Here is a 17,190-nt window from a genome sequence, read left to right on the forward strand (position 1 = left end):
ATTCTTATTTTATCACACGTTTTAAGGATCTAAGAAGCATTATAAATTTCAAAACATGTGTAAAGTTCAGGGCTGACTTTGAAAACTTCTGTTTGTGGATGAAAATTTTATCATAGAGCATCATAACATCTATTACAAATTCTAGGGCGTCTTTTGGAAAACTAAAATAAAAGATAATGTCTTTGAAATTGAATGAGTGGGTTATATTAAGAGTTTGAAGGAAATGTGAAACCATATGTGCCCAGAACGTTTTGGATAGAGGACATTCAAAAAACATATGGCGGGCAGTTTCAATTCCATGATTACAAAATAAACAAGAGGTTTATGGGGCAATGCAATTACACTCTGTGCCTCTCAGTGAGGTTTAGAAGCATGTGGTTTTCATTCAGTCTATTAGGGAAGATCAATGAAACTCTCAGGTCAAATCAGGGTCAAATGTGGTCCACTAGGTCCACCTCTGCATGGACACTGAGCATAACTGCTTTATTAGGTACCACGAAGAAGTGTACTACATACATACAAGATCTTATGTTCTAATGGTCTAAATGCATGTCTACATTTGTTTAAAACTTAAGGGCACGGAAATATATACAGTAATACAGTAAGCTGTAATCAAACATGTTAAATATCCTTAAATGACTAAATATATATCAGTTTGTCTATATCACCATATATCATATCACTTAGAGAAGGATATCAAGTAATTGCTTTAGTATTGTTTTATTAATTTTTCAGCATAAACAGAAACTCCAAAAAGAGATATTATCCATCAGTGTTAAGCATTAAAAATCACTCAGTCTTCTCAAATTAAAAGACGAGGCCTCCTTGAAGCATGAGTACAAAATAAACAAGAGCCCACAGAAATATGACCGGTCCACAAAGTGACACCCAATAAAAACAACAACGTTTAAGCTATCTGAATAGCCATGCAGAAGAAAGGGCATATGTTACATTCAGCAAACTGGAAGCATCGAGGCGTACTGAGGCACATTTTCTACATAGGTTCGGCTCAGTAACCACATGTGTTACAGTATGTCTGCGTAATTTTATTGCTGGCTTAGGTTACCTGCAGGAGAAACTATATATATGCAAAATGTGATTGTTAGACCTGTATAAGTTCACCATTAAATTCATGTTAATTATCTGCACTGCCCAGTTTTTATTTATTTCTGTAAATAGATGGATCAGAAAACTAGTAGTTTGTACTGCTTGCCCTTTACTGTGATGACTCTTTCTGGTCAGAGCTGAAGCTGACGAAATCCTTTATTTCTGAATGATGCTACATGTGCTTCGTCATAAATGTAAACAAATAAACTTGGCTTTGCTGTCTCGGGGGTTGTACTGTTCCCATGTATGGCTAAATCCTTTGGAAGTCATACTATGTTGAGCAGTGAAGAGGTCACTACAACCTGTGCGCACTGGCTACAGCATGCGTAACACACAATGAGAGTTCATCTTTGTATGCGCAAAGACAAATAATGAATGCAAAAGCAAAGAAAACCTTCATGTGGGTGCATCTTATCCACAAAGTATGGATTTAAATTAATATTGGAGGGCATAGCAGATGTGTTCAGTCAGAATGGGGATCAGATGCTGGATTCATCAATGATAAAACATTCTTTGTGTGTGTGTGTTGCTGGCAGTGTGTTTTGTCTGTGGCAAACCCACAGCAGAGCTTTACATCTCACACTGTAACACCCAGAAGGACAGATTGCAGCTATAGAATATGGGGCACATTGATTTAACTGTTGGCGCCAGCTCAGCAGAATATCTTTAAAGTCATTTCCATATGCTTCCTGAATCATTTTCAGGTCCACCGCAATTGAATTAAATGTCACATGCACTTGATTGAGAGACAACAAAGGCACAACCAACAGCTCTCGGGAGAACTTACTGAGACATCAGATGCCAGCATAGGTATGTGTGCTAAAAATGTTTTATTTATTTTCAGTAGATTAATATGGTTAATGGACAGCAATGTGAAGTTTTGAGTAGAAACATGTTCCTATAAAGGTAGCAAATGTACATTCTCCAAAATATAGGCTACTTTTGTTTGCATTAAAGCTTTTCGTGGACGGATTTAAGTTAGCAAAACAGTGACAGACATTTGTCCATCTAGTGTAAGGGCTGATGACCTTGTTCGCTACATCAGGCAAAAAAAGAAATAACCGAACGAGAGCAAAGTTGGCCGAATAATCATAAATCGCTACCGTAGAGCATTCAACATTCAAACAAAACAAACGTACTCCAAATTAACATGATTGTGAACCCTGAAAAAATATACAAGAATAATTTAACCACAAGAATGTTATTACCATAATAAATCTTGAGAAATATAATATAGAATTAAATATGACATCCATGTTTTACAAGTTTACAGACTTTTTGTAGCAGTGACAAAATGTCACTGTGAGTCAAAACAGCAACAAAAAGATCCTTATGGTTCACCATGTGACTGATTATTTTTCAGCTAATACATTCAGAAACAGCTGGGGGAGAAACTATAATTATTTGGTGAATGTCGCCATTGGAAGACTGCTCGACGTTTTGAAAAAATAAAATAAAATACTGGCTGATTAACACACCGTCAAGGCTCTTGTACGGGAAATTTAAAGCACGCCCAAAAACACAAGTGAGCCCTCTCCAGTGACTGGATAAATCAAGTCAGCAGCTGCCTGTCCTCTCTTCGCCGTTTTGCAGATGTTTGTGGCGCAGAATAATTCGCTGTCAAGTCTCGTCTGATCCAGCTTTAACTTGACAAATCACAGCAAACCAAAGTTACCACAAGCATTAATCAGCTGATTACATCGAAATACGCACGAGGAGAACTAATCTTTGACATTTGCACTGCTAAGCATGGTTATTTATATTCAACCCGGATGCTTTCTGACCTTATTGCCTGAGAGAACACCTCATGACAAAGCTGCAAGATTGCTTGTTTAAGTGAGGGTTTTTGTCGCAGCATGTAGTGTGTCACTGCAGTGGTACCAAAACGACAAAAGCTGCTAACACTAATGTCTAATGTCTAAGCAGCATAGTCAGCCGTGGACACACCTCGCCGTGTAAAGCACTGCTAGCATTTTGGAAGTGCTGCTCATAATGAGGCAAAACTGCGGATGTTGAAAGTCAACATCAAGAGTTGGGCGTCTGTGGTGGCTGAGTCCTGTGCTCTGGAAGCCTGGGTACCTTTCGGTTAACGCTCGGTACTTTGCCTTCCTCCATCCACCCTCCCTCTTTTCCTTTCTTCCCGGTTGCCCTCTCCTTATTCTGCCTGCAGAGTTTAAGCGCCCGGGATATGAAGACGTCTAGGTCGAACAGGCGGTCTTTTTGCTTGACAGGAAGCGACTCCGTGGAGTCAGCATTTACTGGCTCAGAAGTGGAGGAAGTGGAGGACAGGGGCTGAGGTTCGAGGGAAGGCAAAAGCGGCGTGGCGGGGGGTGACGTTGCCTGTGGCGACGGAGGGGGAAGTGGAGAGGTGGGGGATGAAGGGAGAAGTGAAGGAAGGACATGAGAGGAAGACATGATAGGGGGGAGCGGGCTTAACCTGTCTATGTCATACTCAGCTGATTGGTGCTGCATAACTTCCATGTAGTGGAAGACTGGATTTGGGAGGTCAGTAGGGGAGAGTGGGAGAGGGGGTGAGGAGGTATAGCAGGAGGGTGAACGCTGCTCCAGAGAAGGGCTGGGACTGGGCGAGTGGAGTCGGGACTGGGTGCTCTCCACCCAGCGAGAGATTTCCTGAAATAAATCCCCGGTCTCCTCTTCTCTTTCTTCTTCTACTTCCTCCTCCTTCATCTCTCCCGGGACCTCCAAGCTGCCGCCGATGAACTCAGCTGGCACAGGGAGGCTGTTAGTGTTACGCTTCCAGTGAGACAGATCCAGGATCAGCTTAGGCTCAGAGTAGTGTTGAGGCTTCCCCTCCCTCCAGGCTATCTTATCCAGATAGGAAGGAGAGCCCACTTTGTAGTCGCAGGAGCGGCCACAGTCTAGCTCACCGTGCCCCAAACCACAGGCCCGTTCCAGAGAGGAGTGAGAGTTTTCCAGGAAGCGTTCGGCTGAGCTGCTGTGGGAATATTTGCGTGGGTCGACCTGAGAGACAAAGAAAGAGCAGCAGATTAGGAATTTCTGGCTTGATTGGATCTTTAGCTACTTTAGCTACAAATTATAATTCAGTACTGGATGTAATATGCCGAGAAAAATGGAAAATCAGCAAAAGAAATGCCTTTTTCTGATAACTGATGGTACTCTTATTTAGGATGAAGTTTAACAGCATGTCTTGTATCGTAAGAATGGTGTGGAGAAGGGTGAAGAAGGGTGTGATGCAAATAAAAATTCACGTGAAATGGACTTATGGCCCAGTTTCTCCATCGCAAAACATTAAAATAAGATAATGGTCATCCATCGGTTGTACCAGCACAAATCAATCAGTGTGGGGTCAAATGACAAAACACATCCAACCTGAGCCTCCTCCAAAAGTGAGCTGGAACTTGCTCGGGGGTCCCTCTGCACCTCCTCATCCTCTGTAGTGTCTCCCAGGTCAGAGGTCATGTGTCTCGCGGGCAAACAGCGACACCCCCCACCTGACTGCTGCCAGCACGTATCTGTTGATAAACTGTTCTCGTACCTGCAGGAGGGCAGAAATTATATTTAATAATGCCGCATCCAACATCAATACATAGAGCTCAAACCTAGAGAGAGCGTCCTCTAAGAGAGATTTAAAATCACTTAAGATCGAGCAAACGGCTTCATTGATTGAGCTATGGCAGCAGTTAAATAAGCAGGCTGAGCCCAGACACATGCAGGCTGGGCTCTAAATCATCCAGATTGTGAGAAGGAATGGTCGTCTCACTTTATGTGTCTGCCCTGTGACTGACTGGTGACCTATCGAGCTAAATCCTGGTTGAGATCATCTAAGATAACCTCTAGCGCCCCCTCTCTGAAAAAGATGGTGTTACAGCTGGTTGTTGCAAGAATTATAAATCATTTGATTACATGAAGTTTGCAGAACTATAATATTTGTACCATATCACCAGTAGGACTGAGGATCATCCTCAGATTTTTTTTACACTCATGCACATAAATTAGGTCTTTAATTTGTAAATGCACGTAGATGAGTAGTATCTGGTATCTGCGTATTCGTATTTGCTACAGAAATTTGCTAAGACACCAACAAAATCATATGATGCACGCATGCCCGATAAAAAACAATGACTTCTTCTCTGTCCTTTGTTCTCCCCCTCTATTGACTGAGGTGCAGCACTGCCCTTCCTGCCACACAAGGCCACTCCGCTCAATAAAGATCAACAAACTAGAGGCCGGTGATGGTCACAAACACACACTGAAACAAAACAATAAAATATTCAGCTGCAAAAATATAACTGCGTCAGTATCATATAATGTTGACACCCTGTATCGTTTAACTACGTAGACAAAAGACAAAAAAAAAAAAAAAAGAACAATTTACAAACCTGTCCCAGTGGATGCTGGAGACCTCACTGTTGCTGTTGCTGAGGCTCTGCTCGGTGATGAGGCTGTCCACCAGTTCATCCTCGATGCGGAAGGGATGCGATGAGGTGGGCTCATCCTCCGGACAGGAGTACTGCTGCAGGAAGGCGTGGGACAGCGCTGCCTCAGCCGTCAGGCGATCCATGGGGTTAAAGGTCAAGATACGCTCAAGGAAGTCCACAGCTGGAAGGAGAAGAATGAGGGGATCAAAACGTAAGTGACAACCAAGTGTGTCCTTCTTAAGAAATACGTTCTGATTTTTTTCTCCTTCATGACTTCCTAACCTCTAAAGCCTACTCAATCATCTCCCGATTTGTTGCGAGGGGGTCTTCATTCCTCCATCAATCTTATTTGTCAACATTTGGTGTAACACTACTTGACCTTCCCCCTTCTTTCCACCACTCAATTCCATCCACTCACCCTGAGCATCCACTTCGGGCAGCAATTCAGAAAAGGGTCTCTTGACTCTCCATCCACGACTGACATACGAAGGCATCACCTGAGTAAGTAGGGTTAAAATATTACAACTCTTCTGTTAGTACACTTCTTTCACAGCGTATAGACAAGACCAATGTCGGGAAAACACACTCAGCCTCGTTGTAAATGTTGCCGTCTAAAGCTGAGAACATATCATGACTGACAAGCAGCCAGACTGCAGCCATACGCTGCAGCCACTGAGGCGTCACCTGTAGCAGATCCTGCCTGTCCTCCTCTCTCAGCACGGGCACCGTGTTGAGAATCAGCTGCATCTGCTCCAGCTCGTGAGCTCCTTGGGGAGGGAACAGACCAATAAGAGACACGCTGAGACGAGGCTGAGGATCAGTTATGTAAGCAGAAAAAAAAATATGTGACCTGTAAGAGTCAAACAGGAATAACTGGGTGAAAGAAGTGAAAGACAAAAGGCAAAGTGCCAAAAGAATCAGCTGAAGTATGCAGATAAGCTGGAATATCCCACTGTTGCTTTTCAATTAAAAGGTGAAAGTACAATTCAAAAACCCAGGTTTATGCCAGTCATGTCACTTTTAGATCCATGGCTGGGAACAACAAAAACATCTCTTTTTGGATCTTATTTTTTCTTACCCTTCTGATTATATGTTTTTATCTATTTAAGCGGAAATCTTGAATCAGTAAGGGTTCAAAGATTTGGTATGTTGCTTTTTCTAGTTATCTCAAACTATGACCAATCAGTCAAGCTTGACTCTGGACATTTATAGATGGAGAAAAATGCCACTTATTTTAGTGTAACATCATTACACAGGTAAGAGCAGTACAGCATTATTTTCCCCCCATGTGGCACAGCTTCACCTCGCCCTTTAAATGTTTCTGTCTACTAGCTGACGGACACCAGCAGATGGCGCTGCGTCAACACATTTAATCTTAAGAAATAAGCAGTGTGTTTGCTCAACGGTACACACCGCTCTCCCTCTGGTAAATAAAAATGTACGGCGTTTCCGCTTTACCCATTTAGTTAATGGGTGAGATTGCAGCAGACAAAGACAGCCGGGAAAAGACGGCAGACACTGTTGAGCGTGCATTGTCAGCACTGTGGTGTGCTGGCGGAGGTCAGATCAGCCTGTCAGGAGGAACTACATCAGCTTCACACAGGGAGAAATTCTCTGTCCGCATTGTTATTCTGGTCAGGCTACGAAGTGGCCTTCAGAAAGAGAGTTAAGTGTCTTTGGTGGAGGACGCCCCCTGGAAAGAAAAACTCTCCTTCCCAAGGTCTAAACACTTTTTTTTTTGGACATGAATATGACTGATTAAACAGATGACACTGCTGTTTGTGTTACTAACAACAATCAGAATCGTCCTTATTATCACACATACAAGGAATATGTCTTGGTTTTTGATGCAATTAAAAAGCGTGAAAGCTAAGAATTACAGGAATATTCAATGTACACAATACACGAGGAACATAGTACATAAAGTCTGGATTCAAATAAAGAGGGAAGGAATAGGTGTCAGAGAGAAAGGGAACTATCCACATTGTAAATGAATTATGTATTAACAAAGAAAGTGTGTTGATGCAGTTCATAAACAGGTTGTGTGTGAGTTACTGTGTGTTAATGTCAGTGCGTAACTGTGTATATGTGATTTATGGGGGTGGATGCAAGTCTGTGTCTGGTGCCACCTTCTTATACTGCGCATACATCAGCACTATAGATACTAATGAAAAAACACGTATTGTTCTTTGTGGGATCCAAAAATATCACAGACACACACACATATATATATATATACACACACACACACCGTGGATGGGTAAAGTATTCATGATAGCAAGATAAATTCCAAGAAGTATATTATTAATAGTATTTTATTTTTGAGTACTCATGAGATGGTCTTATACGACGAATAGTGGAGGTACCTGCAAACAGCATGCGTCCAGTGAGCATCTCAGCCAGTATGCAGCCAGCGGCCCACATGTCTATGGCCTTGGTGTAATTGTTGGGGGACAGGAGCAGGCGGGGGGAACAATACCACTTAGTTACCAAACCTTCAGACAGATAGCCCTGGAGGAGTTAAGTGAGTGGGATAGAAACAGGAGAAGGAAAAAAAAGGGAAAAATAAAAAGAGAAAGTTGAAACCCAGGGTAACAGCATGTCATACTGCAGCAGGTATATTAGTGATGAGCGTGTGACAGATGTTAGGAGTAGCTGGGCTTGTAAGTCGGCATGCGGTTGAATTAAGTGTTCAAGGTAGTATGCCTTTTCAGTGCAGTTTAGCTGACAGTTTGTTGGTGATGTAAGCAAAAAAGACAAAAAAAAAAAAAAAAAGCTCAGAAGACATATTCTGATTTACACGTCCAAAGACGATGTCAGCCACACGATGGGAACTAGCTTCTGGATACACTTTACAGTCTAAAAACAATTCCCTGAATCCAAACCTAAAGTTTTCACCCGGCCTCTGTTTCTCTGCTGTGGAACAATACATACGCCCTCTCGTTAGCGCTGCCCTGACAAGACTCACCTTCCGCCTTTTTTCTTTTGCAAAACATTGTCCTTGGGAATTACAATGATGTAGTGCAAGGAGATGAGCCAGAGGCAAGCATATCATCATCAGGCCCGACGCAGTGATAATGAGATGTTTTGCCTGTTAACATTAACACTCCTGTCGCCTTCCAACATCCCAGAATACCTACGCTTACTACACAATGTCTTACTCTTTTTCTTGTATCTCTGCTAAAACAAATTCTTCTGCCCCAGTCTATTGAAGACTGCACAACAAAGCATGTGTAATATTGTCACGAATATTACATTCTTCTGGGAACAAGAACAGAAATAAATTTTCAGTACTTCTACACATAGGGAATCATTTTATGATGAAACCCCTAACACTTAACGCACACAAAAAGTTATTTTTTCTCACCAGTATACTTTTGTGAAAGTAATTGTAGATGTGTCTAATCTGCCTCTAAGCACTCTTCTCCTATCATTTGTTTCATCTCTCCCTCGTCCATCCTTCCTTCTCCTCATTCAGCTCTCCCATCACACCTCTCCTGAAAAGTCCGCTGTTTCAATTCTCAAATCCTCCTTCCTATCTGCCGAATCTTGAATTATTCTGTGTAAGCTTCCGGATGAGCTAACGCGCTCGAAGTGGCTGTCTGCGTCGGCTCCGGGAGCTTTTTCACACCACTTCAATGATCTCGGGCTACCTGTGACATTCTGCTTAGCGGGGCACGGCGCCTCTCAGGATTGTGTTTTAGGTCTCGCCCAAAGTGGATTTATAAGTTACTTGAGAGCCGTGCCTTGACAGCTTCGATGATGAATCTTTGAAGCTGGGAGAAGAGAAATCAGAAAAGCCGTGGACAGCTTCTTGATCAGCAGGTTATGACTCAGAGTGTTGATTCATAATGGGTCGCCCACGCCACTGCTCCCACTCATACTTCCAGCAGTATGGCCCTACGGAGAATTCAGCCTGAAGAAAACGGTTCTCTTGAGTTTTTGTGGTCCATCTTTCTTAAAGGTGACATTCCTCCGAGAATAAAATGTGTTAGATGAATTGTGCACATATTCAGCAGCTCTGAACAAGAAGCTATAAATTGAGAACCTCATGTTGGCAGCTCTCTTTAGCCTCAAAGGTTTCTTTTCTCTGTTACTTTTCTTCTTTCATTCCTGTCCTCCTTCCATCTACATGTCACCACATCAGCTCCTTCTGCTTTATTCGCCATCTCTGCACCTTAGTCACAGCTTCCCCCTCCGCGCCCTCCATCACCACCGCCCGTCCTTGTCCGTTTGGCAGCAGATGACAGAGGAATAACTGATGCCGACTGCTCAGTGATAGTCTCAGATACATACAGTCACCCTGTCTTCGATCCGTCTGGCTCTCCCTCACCTCCTCGCTGACCACATTTTACATCTCCAGCTTTCCTTTCTGCCGCCCTTGGCAAGAATTTGAGAGATGGGGACATTTGAAAAGAACATTTTAAGGGTGGAATACTGTTCATAAAACTTTTCTGGAAACTGTTTCACAGATTTAGACAGCATTTTGCGTTGCATAAATGTGGTTTAAAATTTCACATCATAGCTATATATACTCAGTTTTCAGCATTCAGCCTTTTGTGTCACAAATGTCATTCACCTTCATGTTTTTCCTCCTCGACCCTCCTCTTCCTGTCTTCAAAACCCAATTGCCTCTCTATCCTCAATGAGTTACACACAACATTTCCCTTCTAAAGTGTTAGTATTGGGACTGGGGTTACGGTAGGGCTAACCCTAACTCTAACCCTAACCCCAACCCTAACCCTAAGGCCAACTCTAACCCTTTTCGTCACACATTTCACTCCTTTTCTCACTTCACCTCCTATCTCACCCGCCTCATCCCTTCTTCTAATCTTTCCAAAAACTTATTTTTTTTTTTCAGTCCCTATCCCAAGCCCTATCTTCCCCTTCTCCGCGTGCCCTTCGTCCAGGCCATGAATAATTTCTGGGCAGATCCAGCGCTGCCTCAGCAGGTGACATTCACACATGCACACTCGCAGAATCACCTACCGGCGTAGACTGTAAACAACATCACAAATAACGCCGTTCTCTTTTTTCTGCCTCCGTTTTCCTCGTCTAGCCTCTCAACCCCTCTTCGCCTGAGTAAATGTTTGTCTGTGTAGTCAGAGGCGCACTTCTAGAGGGCTCATCAAACAGCCTCATTTCAGTGCGCTGCAGAGTCACGGCGTTTCGATAAAGCCACTGTGGTAACGCAAGACACTGTGGTTGAAATGAGATTTTTTTTTTTGGAGCACTTATACATAATGGAAAAGGGGCTCATGCTTCAAGGGCGAGAACTAGAAATCTTAACTAAGTGAGCTCAGCGGTGATGCAAGAACGCTCTTTTCCAAGGACTATGAATGAAACATAGAGGCAGTGGCACCAGTCTTGTTTAACAGCTCAGAATGAAAGTCGGCGCTGTTTGGGAATTTCAATCGCAGCCGAAGTCGGTAGCGGTCGCATCCATCCATTAACACAAAGGGTTTTGAAAAAGCAGGGCTTTTGCTTTGCATTATTAAATGAGAGACAGGATGCTGTCACGTTCTGCAGTGGTGTCAAAATTGGATCACACAAAGCTCAGCATCGTCTTACAAACATATAATTACACAGCAGACACATAAACTGTGGTGCATATCTATCTATCTATCTATCTATCTATCTATCTATCTATCTATCTATCTATCTATCTATCTATCTATCTATCTATCTATCTATCTAGTGCAGAGTGTAGTTCAGCTCTGAACATCGTGTTCTCCGACAGACACTGCAGTTCCTGTAGGTGCAGAGCGTAGCACACAGTGAGACACACAAGTAAACCTTGTCTCTGCTGTTCTGCGTGGCCCAAACCGTCTTAATCTCTCTCCCCCCCTTTTCTCTCTCAACACGCTCTAACACTATTTGTTCGCCCTCCTTTCTTCTCTCTCTGCCTCCGCTTTCGCACTCTTCACCTCTCTCTCGCTCGGCCTCGCATGACTCAATCTCTCTCACCCTTCGCTCCTCCTCATCTGCCCATTACCGCCCTACTCCCCTCCGAACGCACCCCTGCGTCTGCACCCAGCTGATCCCCAGTCCCGTGTCCTGGGCTGACAAAGATCGCCTTTCACTGGAGCTCCTCTTCACATGCAAACAACCAAAAAAGCACACGCACACCCAGGCCTGCTAGTGTTACAGGGCTGGACGTGGGTATCTCTGTGGACAATGAAGTCGCATTCATCAATGGGCCGGCTAATCACAGCGTTTGATTGGTGCAAAACTTGAAACCAGGCCTGGGAAGAACACTGATTAGTATCATCAGACTTGGGGATGTGTAATCAGAGAGGACATTAGTATTGGTGATAATAAACCATTCCGCATACTGTAGCCCAAAACACACGCCCAGATCTTGAAATTCTCTATAGGAGGATTCTTTTGCAACCTCTTTTGAAACATTGTATGTTCTTTGTTGCATAAGGACAAGGGTTAATGAACTGCTGACTAATAACCACATATACAGTCAGGAGTTGCTGTCTCTCCCTACGAAATAGCCTCAATCCGCCCCAATGACGTGGAGCAGAGATAATCTTCAATATCACAATTCTCTCTACATATTCACATGTCGCACAGTCCCGGAATGCAATGAGACTTAAAGAAAAATCCTCCCACACTCCCACACTGCTGACTTGAGTATTTCTTTTTTGTGTGTGTGTGCGATTCATTTTTTTTTTTTTTTGTAGAACAAATCTCACAAAATCAGAGCAACTAAAGAGGCATGAACTTCCATGCTGGCTTGTTCGCCGAAGATTATGGATTTATAAAATTAATTTTAAACTTGTAAAGAGAGCACAAACAGAGAATAATGATCAGAGGCATTTATTGGCCCCTAGTCAAGGTTTAACTTGGCACTCTGGCCACATTTGCTTGCCCCAGCAAGACGATTAGCAAGAGCTATTATCTTAAAACTGAATGTTTGTGCAATGCTTATATGCCATATTTGGCCATCACTTATTTCATACATCTCTTTTTATTGATGCCTCATGGGGAAATTCTTCCTCTACATGTGACTCATCCAATTATTCACACAGCAGTGCGGGGCTGCCACTTGTTCAGCACCTGAGGAGCAGATTGGAGGTTAAGCTCTCGCTCAAGGGACATCCGCCATGGACATGGGGGGGATGCAAATCTGCTACCCTGCATTCCCAAAGGTCCTTCTCTAACCAGTCATTACAGTGCATTTATAGAAACACAACATGGCTGTGTTATCCGTGTGTTTAGGTGGGTCCCTGTGTATCTCACGCTTACCTTATGGGAATAATGAGGGTCAACAATTCTGGCCAGCCCGAAGTCTCCGATCTTGAGCAGCAGTTGGTCGGTGTTGATAAATATGTTGGCAGGCTTCAGGTCTCTGTGCAGGACGTTGGCTGAGTGGATGAACTTCAGTCCCCTCAGCAGCTGGTAGAACAGCAGCGTAGCATGACCTGTTCAAGGGCAAAAAAAAAAAAAATCAGGCTTCTGGACGCCCTCCACCGTATTCTTCTAAATACAGTCACAACGTGTACTCGGAATTGATGATATACTTTATAAATGTCCTACTTTTACCGGGGGGAAGGATGCAACATTTTGTTAGTTCAATAATCCAACCATCAATCACAGTGGAAGTGAAAATGTGATATTACTTTGGATGTGTGACTTGTGGAAAATAATCTAAAACTGTCACTTTATTGATTTATAACATACAGTTGGATCATAAAAACAGCTAAATGTTTGTTTTGTTTGTCAAAAAATGTAATTACGAACAGAATCGTCGAAAGGATTAATCCAAAGTCCAGTAAATCACAATGCAAACAGACGGCAGCGAACTGACAACAGGGAGCTGAGTGACTCAGTACGAAGCATCATAGACTCAGTGTTGTGATGGATCTAGACGTCGAGGTGAACTCACAAAATAAAGATCAAATCTTAGATCACCTGCGGGTAGCGGGCCTTGCTCGAGCAGCCGAGCCAGATCCGTCTCCATGCACTCCTGGACGATGTACAGGGCGCTGAGGTGGGTTGGGTCTCGGGGCAGCGGTCGCCCGTGCGGCGCCAGAACCTCGTGGACCCGCACCACGTTCTCGTGGAGCAGACGCCGGGTGATCTTCACCTCTCGCAGGGCGTGTTTCACCGTCACGGCGTCTCGCATCACCAGCTTTTTAATCGCTACACTCTGTCCAGTGCGCTGGTCCACAGCCGACAGGACCAGGCCGGTGACACCTGTGCCGAGGGGCCGGGGGTCAACAAAGTGACCGCTGAGGTCAAAGCCGTGGAGAAAGGGAGGCATGTCCTGTCTGGCCATAACAGCTCACTATAGAGATACTAATGATAGAGAGACTCCAAGTACTGCTACCAGGTTATGGATTCAATCTCTAAATTAAGAAAATTGTTTAAGCACATGATGCTACATCTTGCTGGTGAGTAAAGACCTGATGTTTCCTTAGGTAGTCAGATTTTGATATCTGTTTTCCTGCAAATACAACCCAAAGGCTGTAGAAGTCTTGTGGACAGTTCTATCGGCCCACAGAATTGGAAATGGGATTATTATATCAAGAAAGGCATGTGCTGAATTTTGAGCTATACTCAGTATTGCAAGAATAAGTTTCTTTGTGCATCATTTCACCTCTTCATTCGTCTTGTGCAGAACAGTTCTTATCAAATAAAGCTTTTACTGAGCCATCTGTCTCTAATGTTTGGTAGGTGGAAGATCAATTGAGCAAAAAAAATAAAAAATTTAAATAAAATGGAAGGAAATTTAACATTCGGTGGAGTCAATGATCCCGCAGCCTAAAAAAAAATAAAAAAAATAAAAATCTGGAGTATATTTTTAAAATGAAAAGCTTTTCCCTTCACTGCCTTCCTCTTGATGATGGTGTCTCTTTCTGCTCCAAAGATCTTTTTTTCATGTTGTATTCTGCTGCAAGGGTGCACTTAATATTTCTCAAAACCTCCTTCACGCACAGATAGTCAGAATATCAGCAAGTCTTATTAAAAGCGACCCAGGACGGGGGTATCCATAGAAACAGCCCTGGTTGTGTGGCTGGTTCAGCTCTCACAAGTGTCGATGCATCATGGGACAGGGGGAGGCGGACGGTCAGCTCTGCACTCCTCTCCTCTCTTTCTGCGTGCTCAGCTTTGCGTTGCAAGTCTCGTAGAGCAGTCAAAGACTTTGATGGTGAGGCAGGAGGATGGAGGTGGAGTCATGTGCTTTAAACTCATTGAGACTCTGTTGGCTCCTCCTCTTCTTCCATGATACCACAGAGTGTCCCAGTCAGTCAGTTCATTCAGAGTGAGGCTGGACGGCAGACAAATCCCAGGCCTGCGGTATCCTCTCTGTGTGTGTATGTGCATACATGTGCGAGCGTTTAATCCCCCAGTTAATCTTCTTCCTGTTGCCTTCTCATGAACGTAGGGATTTCGGTATCAGGCCGCAGACGCGCTGGTGAGACACCGCCATTAGCTGCGTTGCTCAACACAGCGCTGTTGAGAAGAAAAAAAAATTAAAGAAGAGGAAACAGGGTGAACAAAAAGCTGAGAAACAAGGAAGATAAGGATGAAAGTTACACAGCAACAGAGAGCCTGGATGTTCACAGGCTCTGTGTTACCATTACATAACACAGAATGGCACTGTAACCTAATCTACACAAGCAACTCCATGTGCTTAGAGAGGATAATCACGTCAGTTCAGTGATGCTTCAGCATGGAGCTCTTAACGTCTCAGAGGCAATTCAATAAGATGAAACTGATTTTTTTCTTTTTTCCTCAGTGGGAAGTTTTCATTCTTATACTTGTTTGCCATTTTCAGCTCCACCTGAGATCTTAGTGCTTATTTCTGCCGCCGCAAGGTCATATATGTTTGTAGCAAAGGAAACCATTGACTTTCTCTAACCCCTGGATCCCTGCGCTGTGAGAACTCAAGCAATCCATCAATCCATAAAACAAATCTCTCTGCCGTCAAAGGCCGGAGGGCATTCCTGAGAATTAACTCTTTCTTGAAGCGGTGGGGCCACACACACACTCGGCGACGGTGCACAGGTGCTGCGTAAGAGTCTCCAAAATACTCCAAGAAACACGCTCACGTGTTCTGCTGGCGAACTGGCAGAGGCTGCAAGAGTGTAAGGTGAGAGCAGAGATACTGAGAGAGTGGAAGCATTGACAGTGCTGCTGGGTGGGAGGTGCAGCACTGGGGTAACTTTATAAATAATGCATAACCACTGGAGATGGCGGTCGCTGCTCTCTCTCTCTGAGCATTTACTCTCCATATTTCTGCTGGTTATGCAATTGGACTACATAAAATAAATAAGAATCCACATCCCAGTGCGGTGCAGCAATCTTTTGTTAGGTGTAATTGGATCCACTCAATATGCTTAGAAATGTAACACAGGCTTTAAACGTCTTTTGATTTGTGTTCAGTAAGGGGGACAAATAAAACTGTACTCTGCACTTGGGCCAGTGGGATGTTAACAAATTTGTAGGTGATAGCAGATATGAGCAAACAAGGGCGCATCTGTTGTACCCTGGCTTTGTGCAGCTGCCTCTTTGTCCCCGTGGAGACTCTCTGGTGGTTGTGTTTTCTTTCTTTCTTTCTCTTTCTCTCTCTCTCTCAATTTTTTTTTTTTTAACTCTATTTACTCCCCAACAGGCATCAAGGCAGATCTACTTTAGATGGGAAACGCTGCATCCTCTCTGCACTCCGGCGTAATGCAGCTGCCTTTGTGTGTTCACATACAGACTCCAGAAACGCCCCACTGACAGAACAAAAACACTGGGATGGAAGTGCATGTCATAAAACATAAAGCCCCCATTTCAGTGAAGAACCAAACACACACACAAAAAAAAAGTGCACGCAGCCCCGTGCTCCGTTTTCCAAAATCTTATCCATCCTAAGTGTCTGTTCGGTCACCAATAAACAAGAGGAAGAAGAAAGAAATAACAGCAGGAACCATCAGTACTCACCGGAGCATTACGCAGCCGCAGCCTGTCGTCCAGCAACAAAGATCCGGGGGAAAGATGCGAGAGATACGGATCCTTGGAAGCAAAGAAAGTGAAACGCGACCGCATCTCTTTCTTCTTCTCGCTCTTCTTCTCTCGCTCTCCCGTGTGCGTGTATGGCTGAGAGAGAGAGATTTGAGATGATAAAGCAGCAAACAGTCGGTACGGGTCGGCACCGAGGGCGATCCGCCGAGATGAGATAAGCCGGAGGCTGCTATAGAGCCGCTTATTGTGGGAGAACTGTCCACTCTCTGTCAGCGCTTCAGACTAGTGAGCTGGGAGGAGAAGGAGGAGAGGAGAGGAGGGAATCACCCCCCCGATTCAGGTACATCTCACCAGACCTGAGTGGCCTCACATACACTGGCTGCACCGCAGATGATTAACTACTCATCTTTCTCCCCTCATCTCCCCTCCTCTCTCTTTGGACTAGTTTTCTTTGGGGGGGTTGTGCTCCATAATACAAATAATATAACAAGGAGAGCGGAGAAGCCCAAACCAACTCGTTCCGCCTTGATTATTATGTCTTGATCACCATGGTCATCTATCATCCTGACAGGCGAGAAGAGCTGTGGGTCTGAGATTCCCCAGGAGATGAACCTAGAAAGGAGCCTCTGCTGACTGTGAATGGATATCCAAACAGCAGCAAGGATGCCACTACATATTAATGATCCCGGAGAAGAAAGCATAATTAGTTCAAGGAGAG

General features: G+C 43.9%; 1 protein-coding gene across 1 annotated transcript; it reads right to left on the minus strand.

The window, feature by feature from the left end:
* Positions 1–704: 704 nt before the first annotated feature.
* On the minus strand, positions 705–16,909 carry mapk4 (mitogen-activated protein kinase 4). Its single transcript, XM_047592680.1, has 9 exons — positions 16,452–16,909; positions 13,431–14,975; positions 12,765–12,940; positions 7,874–8,018; positions 6,192–6,274; positions 5,926–6,004; positions 5,469–5,688; positions 4,459–4,624; positions 705–4,089 (listed from the first exon to the last, which is right to left on the minus strand). Exons 2-9 carry the CDS (start codon positions 13,795–13,797, stop codon positions 3,133–3,135), a joined length of 2,193 nt encoding a protein of 730 aa, XP_047448636.1. The 5' UTR covers positions 13,798–14,975; positions 16,452–16,909; the 3' UTR covers positions 705–3,132.
* Positions 16,910–17,190: the final 281 nt, after the last annotated feature.

Source organism: Mugil cephalus, chromosome 8 (assembly GCF_022458985.1).
Source record: "Mugil cephalus isolate CIBA_MC_2020 chromosome 8, CIBA_Mcephalus_1.1, whole genome shotgun sequence".
NCBI classification, from domain to species: Eukaryota; Metazoa; Chordata; class Actinopteri; order Mugiliformes; family Mugilidae; genus Mugil; species Mugil cephalus.